Source organism: Ctenocephalides felis, unplaced genomic scaffold (assembly GCF_003426905.1).
Source record: "Ctenocephalides felis isolate EL2017-DRISC unplaced genomic scaffold, ASM342690v1 CF-g0.4_SCAFFOLD_00845, whole genome shotgun sequence".
Classification (NCBI taxonomy): domain Eukaryota; kingdom Metazoa; phylum Arthropoda; class Insecta; order Siphonaptera; family Pulicidae; genus Ctenocephalides; species Ctenocephalides felis.
The window spans coordinates 83328677-83350901 of record NW_020536999.1 but is presented as its reverse complement, the minus strand read 5'-3'; the positions used below and the strand labels follow the sequence as shown (position 1 = coordinate 83350901).

The 22225-nt window shown below is 30.9% G+C and overlaps 1 protein-coding gene and 1 pseudogene across 1 annotated transcript; both read left to right on the top strand.

Moving 5' to 3' along the window:
- The first annotated feature begins 10650 nt into the window (after window positions 1-10650).
- On the top strand, window positions 10651-18203 carry LOC113391097 (annotated as a pseudogene).
- Window positions 18204-18231: 28 nt separating this feature from the next.
- Window positions 18232-18702, top strand: LOC113391096 (gastrula zinc finger protein xLCGF3.1-like). Its single transcript, XM_026627065.1, has one exon. It carries the CDS (start codon window positions 18232-18234, stop codon window positions 18700-18702), a length of 471 nt encoding a protein of 156 aa, XP_026482850.1.
- Window positions 18703-22225: the final 3523 nt, after the last annotated feature.

Here is a 22225-nt window from a genome sequence, read left to right as displayed (position 1 = left end):
GTTGTCAAATATGCAATAAAACATTTTCAAGAAAAAACTCACTAAATCGACATGAGCAGAAACAATCTGTAAAATGTTTGTGCAATGTGCAGTAAAACCTTTACCCAATCAGACTACTTGAGAAAACACTTAAAAGTGCACACTGCAGAACGCCCACATAAGTGTACATTATGTAATAAAAAGACATTCATCAAAGTAACATGAAAAGATCCATACTGCGGATTCATATTTGACCAAACTAAAGTTCTTTAAAAATTCACTTGTAAATTCATATTAAGAAATAGTTTATAATGCAAAAAGCCACACAACAAAAATTTAAATTAACTGTGACACCATCTGTATAACCTTTTTCATTTGCTCAATATATATTGTCCCGGTATTAATTGTAATTTATGAGATTTTGAGCAGAGAAACAAGTCTGTTCCTCAGTGTATAATATGTAATTGTTTAACAATGTATAATTATAAAATATTTAATTGAATAAATATGATTTTGTAATTGTTTTGTATTTACACACCAAAAAGAAAAATACTGTTCTATAATTATAAAATATAAATATATGGAGCAATTCTGGTTAATAGCATAGTGTTGTCCTGGCAATACTATCTTCTGCTTGTTTCTTGGTAGTGAAACCGTGAAAATGTCTCTCTTATGTCAATCTACTTGCTGTGGGATCAGGCATATAAACAAGCGAAGGAGAATGTTATAATAACAGAATCTTGCGGTTATCATAAGATTCTTCTTTGCTTGTTAATATGTGAAATACGCCTGATCGCACAGCAAACAGATAAACATTTTTACAGTTTTCACTACCAAGAAACAAGCATAAGATAGCGTTGCCATGACAATGCTATGTTATGAGGCAGAATTTTTCCATAAAAGTACTACAAGTTTATAATTATTAAACTATTAATAACTTTAAAAAAGGACCTTGGAGAGTTCCAATAATTAAAAAATTGAGCATTTAATTATCAAATTTGTCAAGTCAAGTAGTCATTTTTGATGTTTGGTAAAAAGTGATTTTTTTCAATTTTAAGAGATGTGAATAAATTTATAAATGTATAATAATGTATATGTAAAAGAACAACTTTATAATAAATTGGACTGTTGGGCTATCCATACCATCCACATTATATAAATATAATTTATTAGTTTATTTTCTGTTAAAAAATTATACAAATTTGTACGGATATAGTATAATTTATTTTAAATAAATTATTATTTGCGGATATATTAAAAACCAAGAGTTTTGAAAAAGAAAATGTTTCTAAAATAAAATAGACTATTAATCTCATTATCGTTGTCATGGCAACACTATCTTATGCTTGTTTTTTGGTAGTGAAACTGTGAAAATGTCTATCTATTTGCTGTGTGATCAGGCACATTTTACATGTAAACAAGCAAGTAAGAATGTTATGATAACAGAATCTTTGATGATGCACTTATCATAAGGTTCTTCCTCACTTGTTCATATGTAAAATACGCCTGATAGCACAGCAAATAGATAGACATTGTCACAGTTTTCACTACCAAGAAACAAGTATAAAATAGCGTTAATGCATATATGTACATCCATTATAGATCCAGAAATTTGATAAAATATAAGAACATATAAATTGAACAAGGACTTTTATACATGTTTACATGAAAAGTAAAAAAAACAAAACTTAAAGAGCAGAGTTAGAATGAAGGGCTTTATATCATATTTCTAAGAGGTATATAAACTGAATTGCAAAGTTAAAATTATTTATTTCGAATATATAAGTGTGCTTTAGAATTAAGATTAAAATTCGAATCAATTTCGATATTCTAAATAAAAAAAAAAAGAAAGAAAGAAAGAAAGAAGAAGTCAAACACGAGTTAGTCGAGACATCAACTTATGAATGTGACGTTTGCAATAGATCTTTTGCAGAATCAGATCATTTAAAAGAGCATATGGCCGATCATATTTCTAATAATAGCAAAGAAAGTCCTTTCAAATGCGAAATCTGTCATAAGACTTTCAGTTCGTTACGTAATCTGAAAAGGCACAAGCTCATTCACAGTGGTGAGCGCGCTCATGAATGCAGTACGTGCAAAAAGACATTTGCAACAATAAATTATCTGAAAAGTCACATGGTCATTCACAATGGAATACGCTCCCATGAATGCAATATATGCAAAAAGACATTTACTCGATCAGATAGTCTGAAAAGACACATGCTGATACACATAGCTGGGCATTAACTCGTTAATCCGTTAATCGTTAATTAACGAAGTTAACATTTTGATTAACGGATTAACTTTTAAGTTAACTTTTAAAAATGTTAACGGACACGTTAATTTCCGTTAAAATGCGAAAAGTCCGTTAATCGTTAATCCAATGCCTACTATTTACCGCACGGCACAGCTTTAGCCAATGCCTTATTAAACGGCATAGAGAAAAGATTTGGACTACTCCTGAATGATGAACAGTGCCAACTTGCCGCGGCATTTCACCCAAATTTTCGGTTAATGTGGCTGGAAACGTATGACAGCAGTAGAGAGGAATGCAGTGGGAAAATGCACGGAAAAAAGGTAGAAGATGCCTTATGGCAAGAAGTAGCGAAAAATTCGAAGGACAGAGATAGTTTAAGTGGCGGAGGGAGCAATGCGAGTAACAACGATGATGACGAGAAGGAAGACTTTTTCAATTCTGTCACTCAGTCTATAGAAAAACCAAAGAGCTACAAACTCTTTAAAGAACTAGCTGTAAGTGGAATTCTGTCTTAAGGCAATTAAGGCATTGTGCCTTAAGGCAAATTGCTGGAACTTCCCGTACCAAAAATTATTATTTTTTTAAAAACGATTAACATTTTTGAAAAAAATTTACTTCAAAGAAATAAGATTTTTGAACAATTAGAACAAAAAATTACTTTTTTTTGAAAAAAAAAAATATATATTTTTTTTTTAATTTTTTTTTTGAAAAAAAAAAGGTTTTCTTTAGAAAGATCTAAACTTTTTTTCAAAGCAATCGTACTGCTTTAACTGCATAAAGACGAGATATCAAACCGCGTAAGCGCCGCGTCGACGTATAACGCGTAAACATTGGTACGGAACCCATAGGCATGTAAACCAAAATTATACTTATTGTTAAAATCTCTATAAAATATCTGATAATTTGATGTGCATATGTCTAATGATCATTTTTGACCGCCAAATGGCTTATTTTTTTACTTTTTTCTCCATATCTCCGAAACCGCTAGACCTACCTTCATGAAAATTTTATCGATTCCTCATCTTGTCAAAACAAGTGAAATGTTTTTTGAATCATTCAAATCGGACGCTCCGTTCTCTTATATACTGAGTTTCTGTTTTCGGCACTTTTTGTCCCGTATCTTCGGAACGGCTAGACCTGCCTTCGCCAAAAACTAATCAGCACGTCTTCTTATCAATACAAATCGAATGTTTTTTGAATTATTTAAATCGGTTGATCCGTGTTCCCGAAATCGTCGACGAAAATTTGTATCCGCACATACATACACACACGTATATACATACATACATACACACACACACACACACACACATACATCCATTTTTTCTAAGGTATGCCAAAATGTTCAGGAACCTTTGAAACGTAAAGATATATAAAAATTTTCATTTTCGATTTTTTTGCGATTACTATAACTTGCCCTACGGGAAGTTAATAAGTTTTTTAAGTTCACTAACGCAACGATATAAAAATATAATTTTACACATATTAACGGATTAACGATTAACGTTAACTTGCGTTAATTCTTCCGAAATGTAACGCTTTAACGTTTAACGAAGTTAACTTTTTTTGTAGCGGATTAACGATTAACGAAGTTAACTATTTGATTAACGGTGCCCAGCTATGCTGATACATAGTGGAGTGCGTCCCCATGAATGCAATATATGCAATAAGACATTCGCAGATTTAAGTAATCTGAAAAGTCACAAGCTGATACACAGTGGAGTACGTCCCCATGAATGCAATATATGCAACAAGACATTCACAGAAAGAGGTAATCTGAAAAGTCACATGCTTATTCACAGTGGAGTACGTCCCCATGAATGCAATATATGCAAAAAGACATTTGCACTATTAGGTAATCTGAAAAGTCATATGCTCATTCATAGTGGTGTGCGTCTCCATAAATGCAGTATATGCAATAATACATTCACACATTTAAGTAATCTAAAATGCCACATGCGCATTCACAGTGGAGAGCACTCTCATGAATGCAATATATGCAATAAGATACACACGCAATCAAGTGTTCTGAGAAATCACATGCTGATGCACAAAGGAGTACGCCCTCATGAATGCAATATATGCCAAAAGAAATTTCAACAATCAGGTCATCTGAAACGTCACATCCTGACACACAGTGGAGTACGCCCGTATGAATGCAATATATGCAAAAAAAACATTCACAGAAAAAGGTCATCTGAAAAGACACATTCTGAATGTTCATAAACAAGAGCATTCTTATAAATGTAAAGTATGTAATAAGCAATTTACTCAATCAGAAAATTTGAAGATACATATGGCACTTCATAGTCAGAAGCGTGTTGAAAGTCAATGAAATATAAGCACATTTGTTTACTTAAATTTAAATACTGTAAAATTTCCTTGCATGTAATGAAATGTATAAATAGTATAAAATATACAATAAACACTACATTACTTTGGTTCCATTACGTGGGCTGTGGAATGAAAGTCAAAGTTTGAGTATTTTTTTATTTATTTTTAATATAGCAACATGGTGTTGTTGTATTATGATGTTACAGAGAATTTTATTATCTTTTCATTTATATATATTAACTAGCTGACAAAACACTAAACACAAACATGACTTATAACGACAAATACACAACAATTTTAAACTTTCTTACATCATCCCCATAAATCAATCACAATACTTACAAATAATGCATTTCAAATAGACTTAAAAACAATGTTGACGAACAGAGACAGACGATAACAAAATACGATCTGCACATTATACTGAACAACAAAACACATCTGAAACCTACGGACAGACTCTACATCAACAACTACAAAGTTTACAGAAACGACATACAGACGGATTAATTGAGAGACTTTATTAACTTTAGTTTACAGTAGAATATTGGAGTAGAAAATTATATAGTATTTTATCAAATTGAATTAGCGTTGCCGATGCTGCTTTTTATAACAATTCTTAATGAACTCTTTATTAACAAATGTACAAACACGAACGAAAAAAAGAAACACATTCTGTCAACTGACAAAAGTAACCATTATGGTGCGCTGGTGCGCTCCACTGCACGAACGCGTACGGCGAATCCTGCTTTTGTCATGCGCGAGATTTGCTATTGCTTGCAATAATTTAGTCTGCGCACATTGCGAACAGATTCGCCGTACGGATTCGTACAATTGTCTGGAAAGACAATATTAGAGGAAGACGTTTCTTAGTAACCAACATAGAACATTTGACAATACTTTTTCATCGGCTCACTAGCGCCAAATTTACGACAACAATATGACCCCCCAACTATAACCCTTCTGGACGCGGATTTGTTCTAATATTATAGCGCCTGAACTAGATTTAGAAAATATTAGAATATCTAGAATCCTAGACAATATTAAAATATGATTTGAAACAATAAAAATATTAATACAAACAACAAGTAAAAAATTGGAGGTAAAATAATTGGCCGCGCCTAAACTCGCAGGTAAAAATATTTTCAATGTTGTCCAACCTGATTTAGTACAACTGCGAGGTAAGAATGGTGAAAATAAAATTGAACAAAATTGTTTTATGGAATTATATTGTATTCAACCAAACCAATTATACATATACATTAAATCATATTTATTATTCACTTACAAGAAACAGGTAATAAACATCTACAACATTTCATCAGTCGTTATTAGTTTGTTAACAAGAATCAACAAACACCTGAAAATGGCTGAAGAAGCAAACTCAAATGCAACAATTAAAATTGAACCAATGGATTATCCTCAAGTGGAACAAGATTTTGATTATTGTTCACATGTAAAACAAGAAGTTGATTATTGTCCTCAAGTGACACAAGAATTTGTTTATTGTCCTCAAGTGACACAAGAATTTGACTATTGTCCTCAAGTGACACAAGAATTTGATTATTATCCTCAAGTGACACAAGAATTTGATGATTATCCTCTAGTTAAACAAGAATATGATTATTGTCCTCAAGTGAAACAAGAATTGAATGATTATGACAATATTTGTCCAGAAAAAGACGACATATATCTGAAACGATTTCTAAACTCTAAGATGACATTCGAGGAAGAAATAAAGCAAGAAGCTGGTACTACAGCAGATGAAACAATATTAGATGAAGAATCTTACATACATAATGAGGAAAGTTTCCCAAGTAATTCATTAGATAATACAAATGAATCATTTGAAAGCGTTTATGAAAAACGTAATACAGCCCATAGCTTGAAATGCATAACTTGTGAATTATGTAATAAAACTTTAAGAAGAAGACGATTATTAACTTCCCGAAGGAGAAGTTTATGTTTTCATCAAAAAATCCGAATCGCTAATTTTATGTTTTCTCGACGTTTCGAGCCATTCTGAATCGAATGAGACCAAATTTGGAAAAAGTATGTGTGTGTGTGTGTGTGTGTGTGTATGTGTGTGTGTGTGTGTGTGTGTGAACAGATTTTTTGCCGTAAATCGACGTTTTCTCCAAAACGGTTGGACCGATTTCAAAAATTTAAAAGCCATTTGATGTATCTCGATGAGGACTATCGTCTCTGAGTTTTGTGCGGCGATCGGCCGGGCCGTTTCTTTGTAAATTGCAGAAAAGTGGAAAATTTTTCGTCCACGTTTTAGCCCGCAATTCTGAATCGATTCTGAAAATTCAAAAACCGTTCGATAGATATTGGTTGGGAATCGTGCTGATTAGTTTTTGGTAAAGATCGGCCGGGCCGTTTTCTTGTAATAAAGTTTTAAAAAAAAAAATTGACGATTTTTATGATTATTTTTTTGACGATAGATACCATAGTTTTCTAGGTCATACTAAAATATTACGGCCCTACGACAACTGGTTCAGCTTTAAAAATTCGTCAAAGTTTGCAAAAATCAGTATGGTCTTTTGGCATTTGTCAAAATTAGACTTTTGATCGACGTTTTCTCAAAAACGCCTGAACCGATTTTCGAAATTTAAAAGCCATTTGATGTATTTCGGTGAGGACTATCGTTTGTCAGTTTTGTGCAACGATCTGCCAAGCCGTTCTTTGTAATTTGAAAAAAAGTGTTGAACTTTTCGTCCACATTTAAGCTCATTCTACCGAACCGATTTTAAAAAATCAAAAACTGTTCAAAAGATATCATTTGGGAATGATGCTGATTAATTTTAGGTGAAAATCTACCGAGCCGTTTTCTTGTAATTAACTGTTGAAAAAAAGTGTTAAATTTTCGTCCACATTTAAGCTCATCCTACCGAACCGATTTTGAAAAATCAAAAACTGTTCGAAAGATATCATTTGGGAATGATGCTGATTAATTTTAGGTGAAAATCTACCGAGCCGTTTTCTTGTAATTAAATGTTGAAAAAAAGTGTTAAACTTTCGTCCACATTTAAGCTCATCCTACCGAACCGATTTTGAAAAATCAAAAACTGTTCGGAAGATATCATTTCGGAATGGTACTGATTAATTTTAGGTGAAAATCTACCGAGCCGTTTTCTTGTAATAACTGTTGAAAAAAAAATTTAAACCGTTTTTCATGGAACTTTTTTTGGCGATATACATCATGGTCTTATAGAACTACTACTGTAATATTACGGCCTTACAACAAGTAGTTTAATTTTAAAAATTCGTCAAACTTTGCTAAAATTATTATCGTTTTTTTTTTAAAGTAGGATTGATGAAGTATATTATTTACACATTTTTTTGATCAAGTCGATTATTTACACTATCGGAAGTTCATGTAATTTGCCTCAAGGCTAAATACCAAACCAACTAGTTGAATATACATAACAGAATCCACACTGGCAAAAATCTTCATAAATGTTCTATATGCAATAAACTATTCACAACAAAACGTGCATGATCCGACATCAAATTATTCATACCGGCAATCATCCTTATTGCTGTCAAATATGCAATAAAACATTTGCAAGAAAATGCACATTGAATAGACATAAAGTGGTCCATACTAGTGCACGCCCATATACAGGCAAAATAAGCAATCAAACATTCAAAACAAAACGCACCATAAAGTATCATAAGCTTATTCATACTAGCAATCGTCCTTTTTGCTGTCAAATATGCAATAAAAACGTTCAAAAAAAAAGATATTAAAGTATCATGAAATTATGCATACTATAAATCGTCCTTAGAGTTGTCAAATATGCAATAAAACATTTTCAAGAAAAAACTCACTAAATCGACATGAGCAGAAACAATCTGTAAAATGTTTGTGCAATGTGCAGTAAAACCTTTACCCAATCAGACTACTTGAGAAAACACTTAAAAGTGCACACTGCAGAACGCCCACATAAGTGTACATTATGTAATAAAAAGACATTCATCAAAGTAACATGAAAAGATCCATACTGCGGATTCATATTTGACCAAACTAAAGTTCTTTAAAAATTCACTTGTAAATTCATATTAAGAAATAGTTTATAATGCAAAAAGCCACACAACAAAAATTTAAATTAACTGTGACACCATCTGTATAACCTTTTTCATTTGCTCAATATATATTGTCCCGGTATTAATTGTAATTTATGAGATTTTGAGCAGAGAAACAAGTCTGTTCCTCAGTGTATAATATGTAATTGTTTAACAATGTATAATTATAAATATTTAATTGAATAAATATGATTTTGTAATTGTTTTGTATTTACTACAGTCGCATACACACCAAAAAGAAAAATACTGTTCTATAATTATGAAATATAAATATATGGAGCAATTCTGGTTAATAGCATAGTGTTGTCCTGGCAATGCTATCTTCTGCTTGTTTCTTGGTAGTGAAACTGTGAAAATGTCTCTGTCATGTCTATCTACTTCCTGTGGGATGAGGCATATAAACAAGCAAGGGAGAATGTTATGATAACAGAATCTTCGATGATGCGGTTATCATAAGATTCTTCTTGCTTGTTTATATGTGAAATACGCCTGATCGCACAGCAAACAGATAAATATTTTTACAGTTTTCACTACCAAGAAACAAGCATAAAGTGATCAGGCACATTTTACATGTAAACAAGAAAGTATGATAACATAATCTTTGATGATTTAGTTATCATAAGATTCTTCCTCACTTGTTCATATGTAAAATGCGCCTGATACCACAGCAAATATATAGACATTCTAACAGTTTTCACTACCAAGAAACAAGCATAAGATATCGTTAATACATATATGTACATTCATTATAGGTCCAGAAATTTGATAAAATATAAGAACTTATAAATTGGACAAAGACTTTTATACATGAAAAGTAAAAAAAACAAAACTTAAAGAGCAGAGTTAGAATGAAGGGCTTTATATCATATTTCTAAGAGGTATATAAACTGAATTGCAAAGTTAAAATTATTTATTTCGAATATATAAGTGTGCTTTAGAATTAAGATTAAAATTCGAATCAATTTCGATATTCAAAATAGAAAAAAATAAAAAATTTAAATTTTGATTTTTTTTTACCTTCCCCAAAAACTAATTGTCTCTTCACACTGTCAATGCAAGCAAAATGTTCTTTATTTTATTCGACTCAGACGGGTGCTTTTTCTTAAAAACTGTAATATTTAGCACTTTTTGCTTTTGCTCTATATCTCCCAAAGTGTGAACCTGTCTTTGTATAAACAAATCACAAACACCATTTATGCTTAATTGTCTATGGTAAACACGGCCATTTTGACGTTACCTCATTTTTAATTATTTTGGCAAATCATAGAGGTTGCCGCCAACTGTAGCACGTAAATTCACCCTTTGGTTTAATTCCAGATAGATATATAAATTTATTATTTTAAAAATACGATATATTAAAATATTTCAATGAGTTCTTCTATGTTCATTTAAATTATCTTTTGCATGTTTTAGTACATTTCTCACATTCATGAGGGTGCTTTTCATGAACAATTTCATGTAGATCTAACGTTTGTTTTGTTGCGAATGTTTTACTGCATTTTACACATTCATGAGAGCCTTTTCCAGTATGGACAATTTTATGTTGTTTCGATCCACAATTTGTTGTGAATGTTTTAAAACAAAATTCACATTTGTAAGAATATTCTCCAGTATGAATTCTGTCATGTAATTTTAAGGTATATTGTGTTTTTAATGTTTTACTGCATCTCACATTTATAAGTGACCCCTCTACCATACACCGATTGCTTTTTTAAATTACTGAAAATCTTTTATAAACCATATTATAATCTTTCATAATCTTTGTTATTTCACATTCATAAAGACTTTCATCAATATGGATAAAATGAAATCAATTTGATTAAATAATCCCTGTAAAACATACTTTGTGTGTATTTGCAAACACGAAAGTGCTACTAATTAGTGTTTTACTTACAGTTTGCTTCAATGTTTCATCACAACTTTTTGAGACTCGTTAAAATGCACATAATGAGTCTTACGGATCACAAATCATCCACAAGATCCCGGGAATGTTCATTTCGCGTCCTCATGGCGAAAAACAAGGATTTATTGATAATATAAGCACAAAAACCAAACCGGAGTTGCAGGAGCTCCTGAAAAACAAGCAGAAGTTGGTCCAAAACAAACAACTTATATCAAAGTTACCTAATAAGAAAGCCAAATTCCAACACTTCCATGACAAAATAGTGCAAAAGATCAAAAGCAAGGATTTGGTTGAACAAGTGTGCAAAGACTTATCTAAACTCGATGTGTATGAGAGTCATACCAAAAAGTATGTGCTTAATGACGTCACATGGAGCAAAAAGCACCAAAGCAAATACTTTGTCAGCAAGGATGATGATGAAATTGATGCTCTCAAAATTCTTGCACAAAAACGGCCTTTGTAAAGAAACTTGCACCCCAGAAGCCTTTAATCACAAGCATCCCTAAAGACTTACATGACACTTTTATCAAAAGTCCTTTGCCTAAAGAGAGTGCTACTTACCTCTTTTACCCCATGTCAAGTACCTTATCCAAAAGGATGAGCCCAGCAAAGATTTGTTGAGATAAAGAGCACAGGCATTTCACGACTTGACCACGTTCCAAATACAGAGAATTACTAAAACAAATGACATTAGAATTTATAGACTATAGGGAAAATAAATGGTATATATGGACAAAATGGCCTTAAATAGCCTTGTTTAAAAATTGGCTAATCGTAACAACTTTTCAACTTAAAGAAAGCTATAAACACAATCTTGCCAGACTTTGAGGGTCATTGTCACAGTCTTTTAGCAGTAATCAGTTCAAACGTGATTTGCACCTTTCATAATTTATTTCTAGGGTGATTTTCTCATGATTTTTGGGAACCTGTTTATTTATATTTGTAATCATTTCAAATAAAATCAAGAACTTATACCAGCACTAGTCATATCAATCAATTTTATTGAAATAATCCCGTGTTTGGGAGAATTTTGATTAAATATTAATATTTGTTCACTTGCTTACAAAATGACAAAATGAGATAGTACTATTTTGCAAGCATTACAGGGCCAAGGATAACAATAAAAACCTGTCAAACGTAATTGGCTTTTAACTTCTATTCCAAGTATGTAAGAAATAATTACTAAAAACAGACCAAATTACTCACCAGTAAAAAAATGCAAGTCAAGGCTAAATTCTAGCCCCACAAGTCCACCAAATCGGATGTCCATAATCCCTTCAAGAAGCTGATAAAAAATCAGAAGTTGTAGAACTGCAGCCACTACTCCTTTGTCCATTAATGATCTTGTTAAATGTTTGTCGTTGCTCAAGTCTTTGGCTTTGCAGAAGGAGCAGGAGGAAGGAGTGGGGCTAAAACACTCCCAGTAGAAATTACTAGATGAATTTGATCCAGAATCATCCAATTTTCAAAATAATCTAAAAAGATCAGAAAATTATCGACAAGCTTAAAATGAAATTAAATCAGATGATAAAAACTACAAAGGAGTAGTTGAAGTATACGATGATGAAGATAATAGCAATGCTAGCATAATGCATTATACAGTCACTAAATATTTACCTTAATTTTGATTATGATAATTATCAAGGATTAGATCTCTACTTCCAAGTGGTTATTATAATATTCTAGAATCTTATCTTGCCAATAGGAAATTCAAAGTACGTGTCAACACTGAAACTTCAATATCTCATCAGATTGAGGCAGAAGTTCTACAAGGCAGTGTTTTGGCACCATTTTTATATATCCTCTTCACTAGTGATTTTCCAACATTTCAATCAACCACAACAGCAACCTTTGCTGATGACATAGCAGTTCTTTCGACACATGTTGATGCATCTAAGGCTTCACTAATTTTACAAAGGAGAATAAAAATAAATGAAAGCAAGACTAACCATATAACATTTACACTGAACAAAACAACATATCCAGGAGTGCATCTTTATGGCCAAATAATTCCAAGCAATGAATGTTCCAAATACTGCAGATTGACGTGGAAGGACCATATTCGTGCAAAATTAAATACTATGAAAATTCGAACCTCTGAACTATACTGGCTTCTGGAACACAAGTCAATTCTATCTATTAACAAACTTCTAATTTACAAAGTAGTAATAAAACCAATAAGGACTTATGGCATAGAATTGTGAGGCAGTGCAAGCAAATCCAACATAGTGCTAATGCAACATGCTCAATCGAAAATATTAAGGCAGATTACTGATGCTCCGTGGTTAGCAGTAAGACCTTACACGACGATCTTCATATTGAATTTATAAACAGTTATACAAATCAACAGTGTCAAACATTTTCATAAACTAGAACATCATACAAACTCTATGGTCTCCCAGCTTCTTGAGACACCAATTTCAAGAAGACTGATGAAGAAGCTGCCCAAAGATAATATGGAGAACCCTTAGAACTACCACAACTTTATATGAACAGAATAGTTAGAGAATCACTTCAATAAGTGATTTTCTAACTATGAATATAATATTTATCAGATTAATTTATATGTGTGTTTGAAAGTGTGTGTGCATGTGCGGGAGTGAATGACTTAAGCTAAATAACTCATAGAATTGTCCTGTATTCTGATTTCTATTGAAAATAAAAATAAAAAAATATAATAATAATATAGATTATCAATTGTTCAAAATAGTGATAATAAAGTTAATTTTTATTGCATTTTAATGTTTTATTACCTTTTTTGGTTTGAATGTTTTACCACACATCTCACATTTATGGGGGCGTTATTCAATATGAGTAGTTTTATGTAGATTTAATGTATTTTTGTTGTGAATGTTTTACTGCATGTTTCACATTTATGAGCGAGTTCTTTATACATTAATTTATTTGCATAGAATTGATTAGAGTTATGAATTGTTTTACCAAAGTTTATTTCGCTTGTACTAGGTTGCTTTTGGGTCATCACTCGTTTCATGTTTTATTTCTTCCTCGATTGTAGAAATCGCTGTAGATAAATTTCTTCATTTTCAGGCATATTTTCATAATCATCTGATTCTTTATTCATGTGAGGATAATCATAAATTCTTGATTCACTTCAAGAAAATCATCAACTTCTTGTTTCAGTTCATGATGTTCCATCGGTTCAATTTTGCAAGAATTTGTTTTTCCTGACATTTTCAACAGTTGTTGGTTATTGTAAACAAACTAAAAACGGCTTCTTAAATGCTGATTATGTTTTTAATATACATTATAAGTTAGTAAATGCATATGAAAAGATTTTAAAAATATATTAAATGTGTTTCAGTATATATTTTTAATAGTTTTGTTTAAAAAATATGACTTTATAAAACGCTTTGACAGTTCTAATTAATTTTACATTCACATGGCATCAGGCGTGATAACATTGAAAACATTACAACTGTCATTTTATAAATGGCGCAAAATATAAAATCATAGTTTTTAAACATTAGATAGATTTTTGTTTATTAGTATTGTAAAACGATCGAAGTTCAAATTTGTTTATTCTTACATGATTTAATTTTGGAATTTGCTAAACTTTTGATTGTTTGAATTTTTACAAAATGCAATTTATCAAAAATCTTCTAGATTGCACTTTTTTTTAAAAAAATTCGAATAATTTGTGATGATAAATAATATAAATTAAATCGAAGTGGCATTTCCCGTATGAATTTCGTATAATTTGTGATAAAAAACAATGTAAACTAGTTGATTTGGTATTTAGCCTTGAGGCAAGTTACATGAACTTCTCGATATGTGTGAATAATCTACTTAATCAATAAAAAATAAATTAATTTATGAGTTATAAAAAGTATTTCGAGTGAATTTATTACACATAATTGAACACGAACGAACACTTTGACTCGGAGTATTTTCTAAAAGCAAATTTTCAAAAATCAACCATTATAATTGAACCAGTTTCCATAGGACTTTAAGGGCTCAGTATGTTCATTAAAACCAAGAACTCTATCGCGTTATACCAAGTAAGTCGTCTATTTTTAATTTTAACAAACGTCAACAAAACTACTCATTTTCTTCAAATTTGGTAATTTTTTAAAATTAAACTTGTCGTGAGGGCGTAATATTTCAATAAGTTGTCTAAGACATTGATATATATATATATATATATATATATATATATATATATATATATATATATACATATTAGTACAATATATACGGCAGGACCTGACTTTTCCAAACTAGTCGTCCACAATCGCCCTATCACTAGGAAATCGAATGTTTTCTTGAACCATTCAAATCCCGGTTGATACGTACGCAAACAACACATCCATTTTTCTGAGGTATCAGTCCAAAATGTTCCAAAAACGTATATATTATATATATATATATATATCGCCAAAAAAAGTTCCATAAAAATCGGCTTAAATTTTTGTTTCAACAATTAATTACAAGAAAACGGCTCGGTAGATTTTCACCTAAAACTAATCATTATTATTCCCAACTAATATCTTTCAAACAGTTTTTGATTTTTTTTAAATCGATTCGGTAGAATAAGCTTAAATATGGACGAAAAGTTTAACACTTTTTTTCAAATTATAAAGAAGCGGCTCTGCCGATCGTCGCACAAAACTGAGAAACGATAATCCTCATCGAGATACATCAAATGGTTTTTAAATTTTTGAAATCGGTTCAGGTGTTTTTGAGCAAACGTCGATGAAAGTTCTAATTTGGGCAAATGCCAAAAAGACCATACTAATTTTTGCAAATTTTGACGAATTTTTAAAGCTAAACGAGTTGTCGTAAAAGACTACTATGGTATCTACCGCCAAAAAATAATCATAAAAATTTTCCAAATTTGGTCTCATTCGATTCAGAATGGCTTGAAACGTCGAGAAAACAGCAAATCGGATTATTTGATGAAAACATAAACTTCTCTTTCGGGAAGTTAGTTAGGTGTAAGAGATATTTTTCCAGGAAGTAAGAGCAGAAACTTGGGCAAATTGCTGGTACTTCCCGTACTGTAATGAAATATTTGAGGAATATTAAATGTTTTCAAATAGATTAATATAAATACTGTAACTATATTTGTAATTACTGAAAAGTAAATAAACAAAACTTAATCAATCGGATTTACAATGTCTATTTATAAGGATTATGTAAACTGAATTGCAAAGTTTAAATTATTCATTTGAAATTGATATTAGTGAGCTTTAGAACTTTAGCTAGAGGGAAGATTAAAATCCGAAATAATTTCGATATAAAAAATATTTTTTTTTTGAAAATAAAAAAAAATCAAGAATCTTAAAGTTTTGTCAACACAAGCAGAAAGTTTGTTTAATTCTCGCAAAACTGCCATTTTTTGCACATTTCGGTATCTCCGGAATGGTTGGACTTGAAACTAATCATCACTTCTCCCCATCATTATACGAATTCAATATTTTTAGATCATTCAAATCGGGTGCTCCGTTCTCTCAAATACTCGATTTATATTTTCTGCACTCTTTGCTCCGCGCCTCCGAAACGGTTGGACCTGTTTTTGCTCAAAACAAATCAGTACATCTCCTTATTATAGGAACCAAATGTTTTTTGAACCAATAAAATTGGTTGATTCGTGCACCCGAAAACGTGGACAAATAATTGTATCCATACATACATATACACACAAACACAACATTTTTTTTTGAATGCCACAATGTTTAGAAACCTTCAAAGCGTGAAGAAATGCAATTACTTTCTATTTCGATTTTTGGACTATTCAATAACTTACAGGTAGTTAATTAAAACAAAATCATCGAAATTTATATTAACTTCCATTAGGGTAAGTTTTTGTAATCGTCCAAAAATCGAAATTGATAATTTTTACATTTTTTCACGTTTTGAACATTTTGACATACCTCAGAAAAATGGATGTGTGTGTGTGCGTACGGATCAACCGATTTGAATGGTTCAAGAAAACATTCGATTCCTATTGATAGGGAGATGTGACGACTAGTTTTTGGCAAAGTCAGGTCCTGCCGTTTCGGAGATACGGAGCAAAAAGTGCAGGAATAGAATTCGAGTTTTTGAGAGAACGGAGCATTCGATTTAAATGATCCAAAAAACATTCAATTCGTAAAGACGGGGAGAAGTGTTGATTAATTTTTGGCAAAGGCAGGCCCAGCCATTTCGAAGATACGGAGCTAAATGTGTAAAAAATGGCAGTTTTTGAGAGAACTAAGCGTCCGATTTAAATGATTCAAAGAACTTTCTGCTTGTCTTAACAAAATAATTGATTTTGAAAAAAAAAAATTTGTTTTGTATATCGAAAATAATTCAGATTTTACTTTTAATTCTGACTATAGTTCTAATATACTTTAAACAAATAATTTCAACTTTGCAATTCAGTTCATATAATTCTTATAAATATTAGACAATGTTACAATATTAATAATAATCTATTTGAAAACATTCAGTATTTCTCGAACATTTCGTTACGGTACGGGAAGTTCCAGCAATTTGCCTTAAAGCACGATGCCGCGTACACCCCACTAGTTTTAACTTTGCAATTCAGTGCAAAGTGAATTAATCTAATTTATTTGAAAACATTTAATATTCCTCGAACATATCGTTACGATACGAGAAGTTCCAGCAATTTGCCTTAAGGCACGATGCTATACACAACTAGTTCATTTTTGAAACCCTAGACCCTAGCCCTAGACCATAGATAAGAGAAGAGTCTGATATGTCCTGGACTCTAGGTCCATGAGTCGTAAGGCAATCTGGAATTGAGCCATTTTCAAGACTAGAAATAAAACCTGCATACAACCATATAACTGACAGTCTCTATCACCTACCTAAATATAAACACATATGCATACTCTTCTTTTATCTATGTATAAATACTTGTCAGAAATTAAACAATCGAAATATTTCTCCACAAGGCAATATGAGATTATAATATATCCATGTGAGACTATATAGTCTATGAAATACTTTGCGGCGGTTAAACTCATATCAAAGTGTTTTATGGAATTACATTGTATTTTATTAAATCTTAAATCATATTTTGTTATTTCAAAAGATATACATAGGTTTTAAACATCGACAACATTTTTTCCGTCATTGTCAGTTTGTGTACGAGAATCAACGACATCTAAAAATGTCTGAAGAAGCAAACTCAAATGAAACAATTGAAATTGAACTGATGATTATTTTCAAGTGAATCAAGGATTGAATCATGTTAATATTTTACCGAAAAAGGACGAAATAGATAAAGAATCTGAGATGAGAGTCGAGGAAGATATAAAGCAAAAAACTGGTACTAAAGGAAACGAAACAATATTAGATAAAGAATCTTACATACATAATGAAGAAGAAATCAGTAAGTCAGATAATTTAGAGGATAATGCGAGTAAATCATCTGAAAGAGTTCCAGGAAAACGTGATACAACCCGTTACTTGAAATACACAACTTGTAAAATATGTAATAAAACATTCAAAAGAAGACGATCATTACTCATACATAACAGGATCCATACTGGAGAAGAAGATCTTCATAAATGCGCTATATGCAATAAAATATTCACAACAAAAAGAGCATTAGACCAACACGAAATTATTCATGCTGAAGAATTCCTTACAGTTGTGAATATGCAATAAAACATTTGCACGAAAAGAAGGATTAAAAATGCATGAAGTAAACCATACTGGAGAGCGCCCATATAAATGTGAAATCTGCAACAAAACATTCACTTTAAAACGTCTGTTAAAACAACATGAAAACATTCACACTAGACAATGTCTTTATGAATGTACAATATGCAATAAATCTTTGACAACAAAACAAAGCCTAAAGCATCATCAAATTATTCATACTGGGGTACATCCTTACAGTTGTCAAATATGCAATAAAACATTTGGAACTAAACGAGCATTAATTGTGCATGAAATGGACCATACTGGAATACGCCCGCATACATGTGAAATATGCAATAAAACGTTCACAACAAAACCTAAATTAACTCGACATAAAAAGGTCCACACTAAAGAATGTCTTCTTAAATGTGCTATATGCAATGAATCCTTTGCAACAAAACAAAGATTAAACGATCATCAAATTATTCATACTGGTAAAGGTCCTGATGGATGTCAAATATGAAATAAAACATTTTAAGGAAAAAACTCATTAAATCAACATGAACTGGTACTATATCCATCTCTATAAAATCTCAATCAGATGTACATATAAGTACCCAATCAGACTACTTGAAGAAACACTTAAAGGTGCACATTGGAGAACACTAACATAAGTGTATATTATGTAATAAAACATTTATAAGAAGAGACTCATTAAAGCAACATGAAATGATCAATACCGGGAACAGTTTCAAGAGTTTAAAAAGACATTTATTACTGCACTATGTAGAAAGCCTTCATAAAAGTGTGTCTCGTAGTAGAAAGTTTACAACAAAATATAAATTAAACCAGCTTGAAATTATCCATTCTGGAATACTTCCCTATAAGTAAAAAATAAAACATTCAATAGAAGAGACTCATGAAATGATCCATCAAGCCTTCAAGGGTTTTAAAAAGACATTTATTACTACACAATGTAGAAGGTCTTCAAAAAAAGTGTGTCTCATACTAGAAAGTCCACAACAAAAGATAAATTAAATCATCATGAAATGATCCACTCTGAAATACTTCCTTAAAACTAAAAAATAAAACATTAATTAGAAGAGACTCATCAAAACAACATGAAATGATCCATCAAGCCTTCAAGAGTTTTAAAAAGACATTTATTAGTGCACTATGGAAAAAGTCTTCATAAAAATGTGGCTCGTAGTAGAAAGTCCACAATAAAATATAAATTAAATCATCATGAAATGATCCATTCTGGAATACTTCCTTGCAACTAAAAAATAAAACAATCAGTAGAAGAGACTGATTAAAACAATATGAAATAATCCATGTTGGGAAAGCCTTCAAGTAGTTTTAAAAGACATTCATTAGTATGGAGAAAGTTTTCATAAAAATGAAGCATGCAGTAGAATATTTACAACTAAATGTAAATTAAACAGAATAAAATGATTCATTTCTAAAAATATAAAATAAGCAATAAAACATTCAGAACAAAAGAAGCAATGATTTTACAAACAATGATTGAAAAAACACTTTCACTATGAATCACCCTCGAATGTGAAACACCTATTAGTAAACAAAAAGATCATGTTTACGAATAGATATACAATAGTGACTGTAGACGATCAAAATATTTAAGACAACACTTTTTAGTGCACTCCGGAGAACAACAATATATATGTAAAACATGTGATAAAGCATACAAAACAAAAACACCATTAAAGCAAGCAATGATGCCGAGCAACAGAATTGGTATTTGGTCAAGCTATAAAGTCCTTTAAAAGCATTTTCTGATTCATATAAGAAAAAAAAATCTAATTTGAATGTACAAGTGCATTTTGAAAAAACAATTAAAAGAAATAAAATTGTTTTGAATGTACAACAGACGACATAAATTTAATTAACTGTGATAACTGAACTGTGATAATTCTTTTCATGTATTGTCAGGATATTAATTCTGTAATTTATAATATTTTGTTACAGAGTATAATGTGTAATTGTTTATTAATGTAATTATAAAAGTTTAATTGAATATATAAATATGATATTGTAACTGTTTTGTTTCCGGTTCTAAAAATATAAAATATAACTAGTGGTGTATAGCATCATGCATAAGGCAAATAGCTGGAACTTTCCGTACCGTAATGAAATTTTCAAGAAAAATTAAATGTTTTCAAATAGATTATTATAAATATTGTAATTCATATATATTTACAGAAAAGTAAATGAACAACACTCAATCAAATTTAATATGAAAAATATATGGACATTGTCTAATATTTATAAGAATTATATTAACTGAATTACAATGTTAAAATTATTTATTTCAAGTATATAAAGTGAGCTTTAGAACTTTAGCCAGAATTCAAATTAAAATCCGAATTATTCTCGATAGTCAGAAAATTATTTTTTTTGAAAAATAAAATAAAGAAATGATTTTTTTCCAAAAGCAATCGTTTCATCAACAAATGCAAAAAGGTTTTTGAATCATTCGAATCGGATGTTTAGTTCTCTCAAAAACTGCCATATTTTGCACATTTTGATCGGTATATCCGAATCGACTGGACCTGCCTTTATGAAAAACTATTCACCACTTCTCCTCATCATTACAAATTGAATGTTTTCTAAATCATTCAAATGCTTCGTTCTCTCAAAAACTCGATTTGTTTCCTGCACTATTTGTTTCGTATCTCTGTAATGGCTGGATCTGCCTTTGCCAAAAACTAATCAGCATATCTCATTCAAATTGGTTGATCCGTCCGCCCGAAAACGTGGCCAAAAAATGCGGACATACAAAACACACACACACACACATCCATTTTTTCTGAGGTATGCGAAAATGTTCGGAAACCTCTCAAACGTAAAGATATGCAAACATTTTCAATTTCGATTTACAACCCATTACTATAACTTAACCCTACGGGACGTTAAAAAATAGTTTTTCTAAAGAACTATATATAGGCTATAGAGCATTCAATAGTATAATAACGTTTACAATTTTTTATGAGAACGGTTTTAAGAACAATTCAATTTAGATTTTGATGCCTATAGTAAATTCACATTTTCACAAAAATACAATTTTACAGACAATTATAAAAGATACAAAAAAAATGTTAGAAACTGAAAATGTCCATAATGATTCTTTATGGACATTTATGGAGCTTTATTCTTTGCTTATATTGATATTAATTAAATAAATAAATTAAAAAAAAGAAAGAATCACATAAATCTTTTATATAATAAATACGTTTAATCAATTTAATCTTTTGCTTTGCAAAATAAATATAAAACTTGTTGTTGATACAAAAAATTACAATAATATAAAATTATTATTATTATTTCTATCAGCGGTCATGTATCAGTTCAGGAGTATGTAAATCCATTATTGATGATTTATAATTACTCATTGGTGTGAACAAGCATGTGCTTTTTCAAATGACTTGATAGTCTGAATGCAAGGTTGCATATTTTGCATTCATGGAAACGATCCTCAATGTGAATGAGAATATGTTTATTTAAATGACTCGATTGTATAAATGTTTTATTGCATATTTTACATTGGTGGGGCCGTTCCCCACTGTGAATCAAAATATTTCTATTCAAGCGATAGGAATATATGAATGCCTTCTTGCATATTTTACATTCGTGTGGACGATCTACAATGTGAATCTTCATATGTTCATTCAAGGTACTTGAATCTGTGAATGCCTTCTCACATATTTTACAATTATTGCTGCATTCCCCAGTGTGAGACAGCATGTGTCGATTCAAGTTACTCAATTGTGTGAATGTCTTATCACATACTGTACATTTATTAGGACGTTCTCCAGTATGAATGAGCATATGTCTCTTCAAGTTTGTAGATTGGGTGAATGTCTTTCCACATATTTTACATTCATTAGGACGTCTCCAGTATGAATGAGCATATGTCGTTTCAAGACTCTTGTATGTGCAAATGCCTTATTACATATTTTACACTTTTCAGGACGTTCCCCAGTATGAATGAACATATGTTGATCCAAATGGTTCGATCTTTTGAA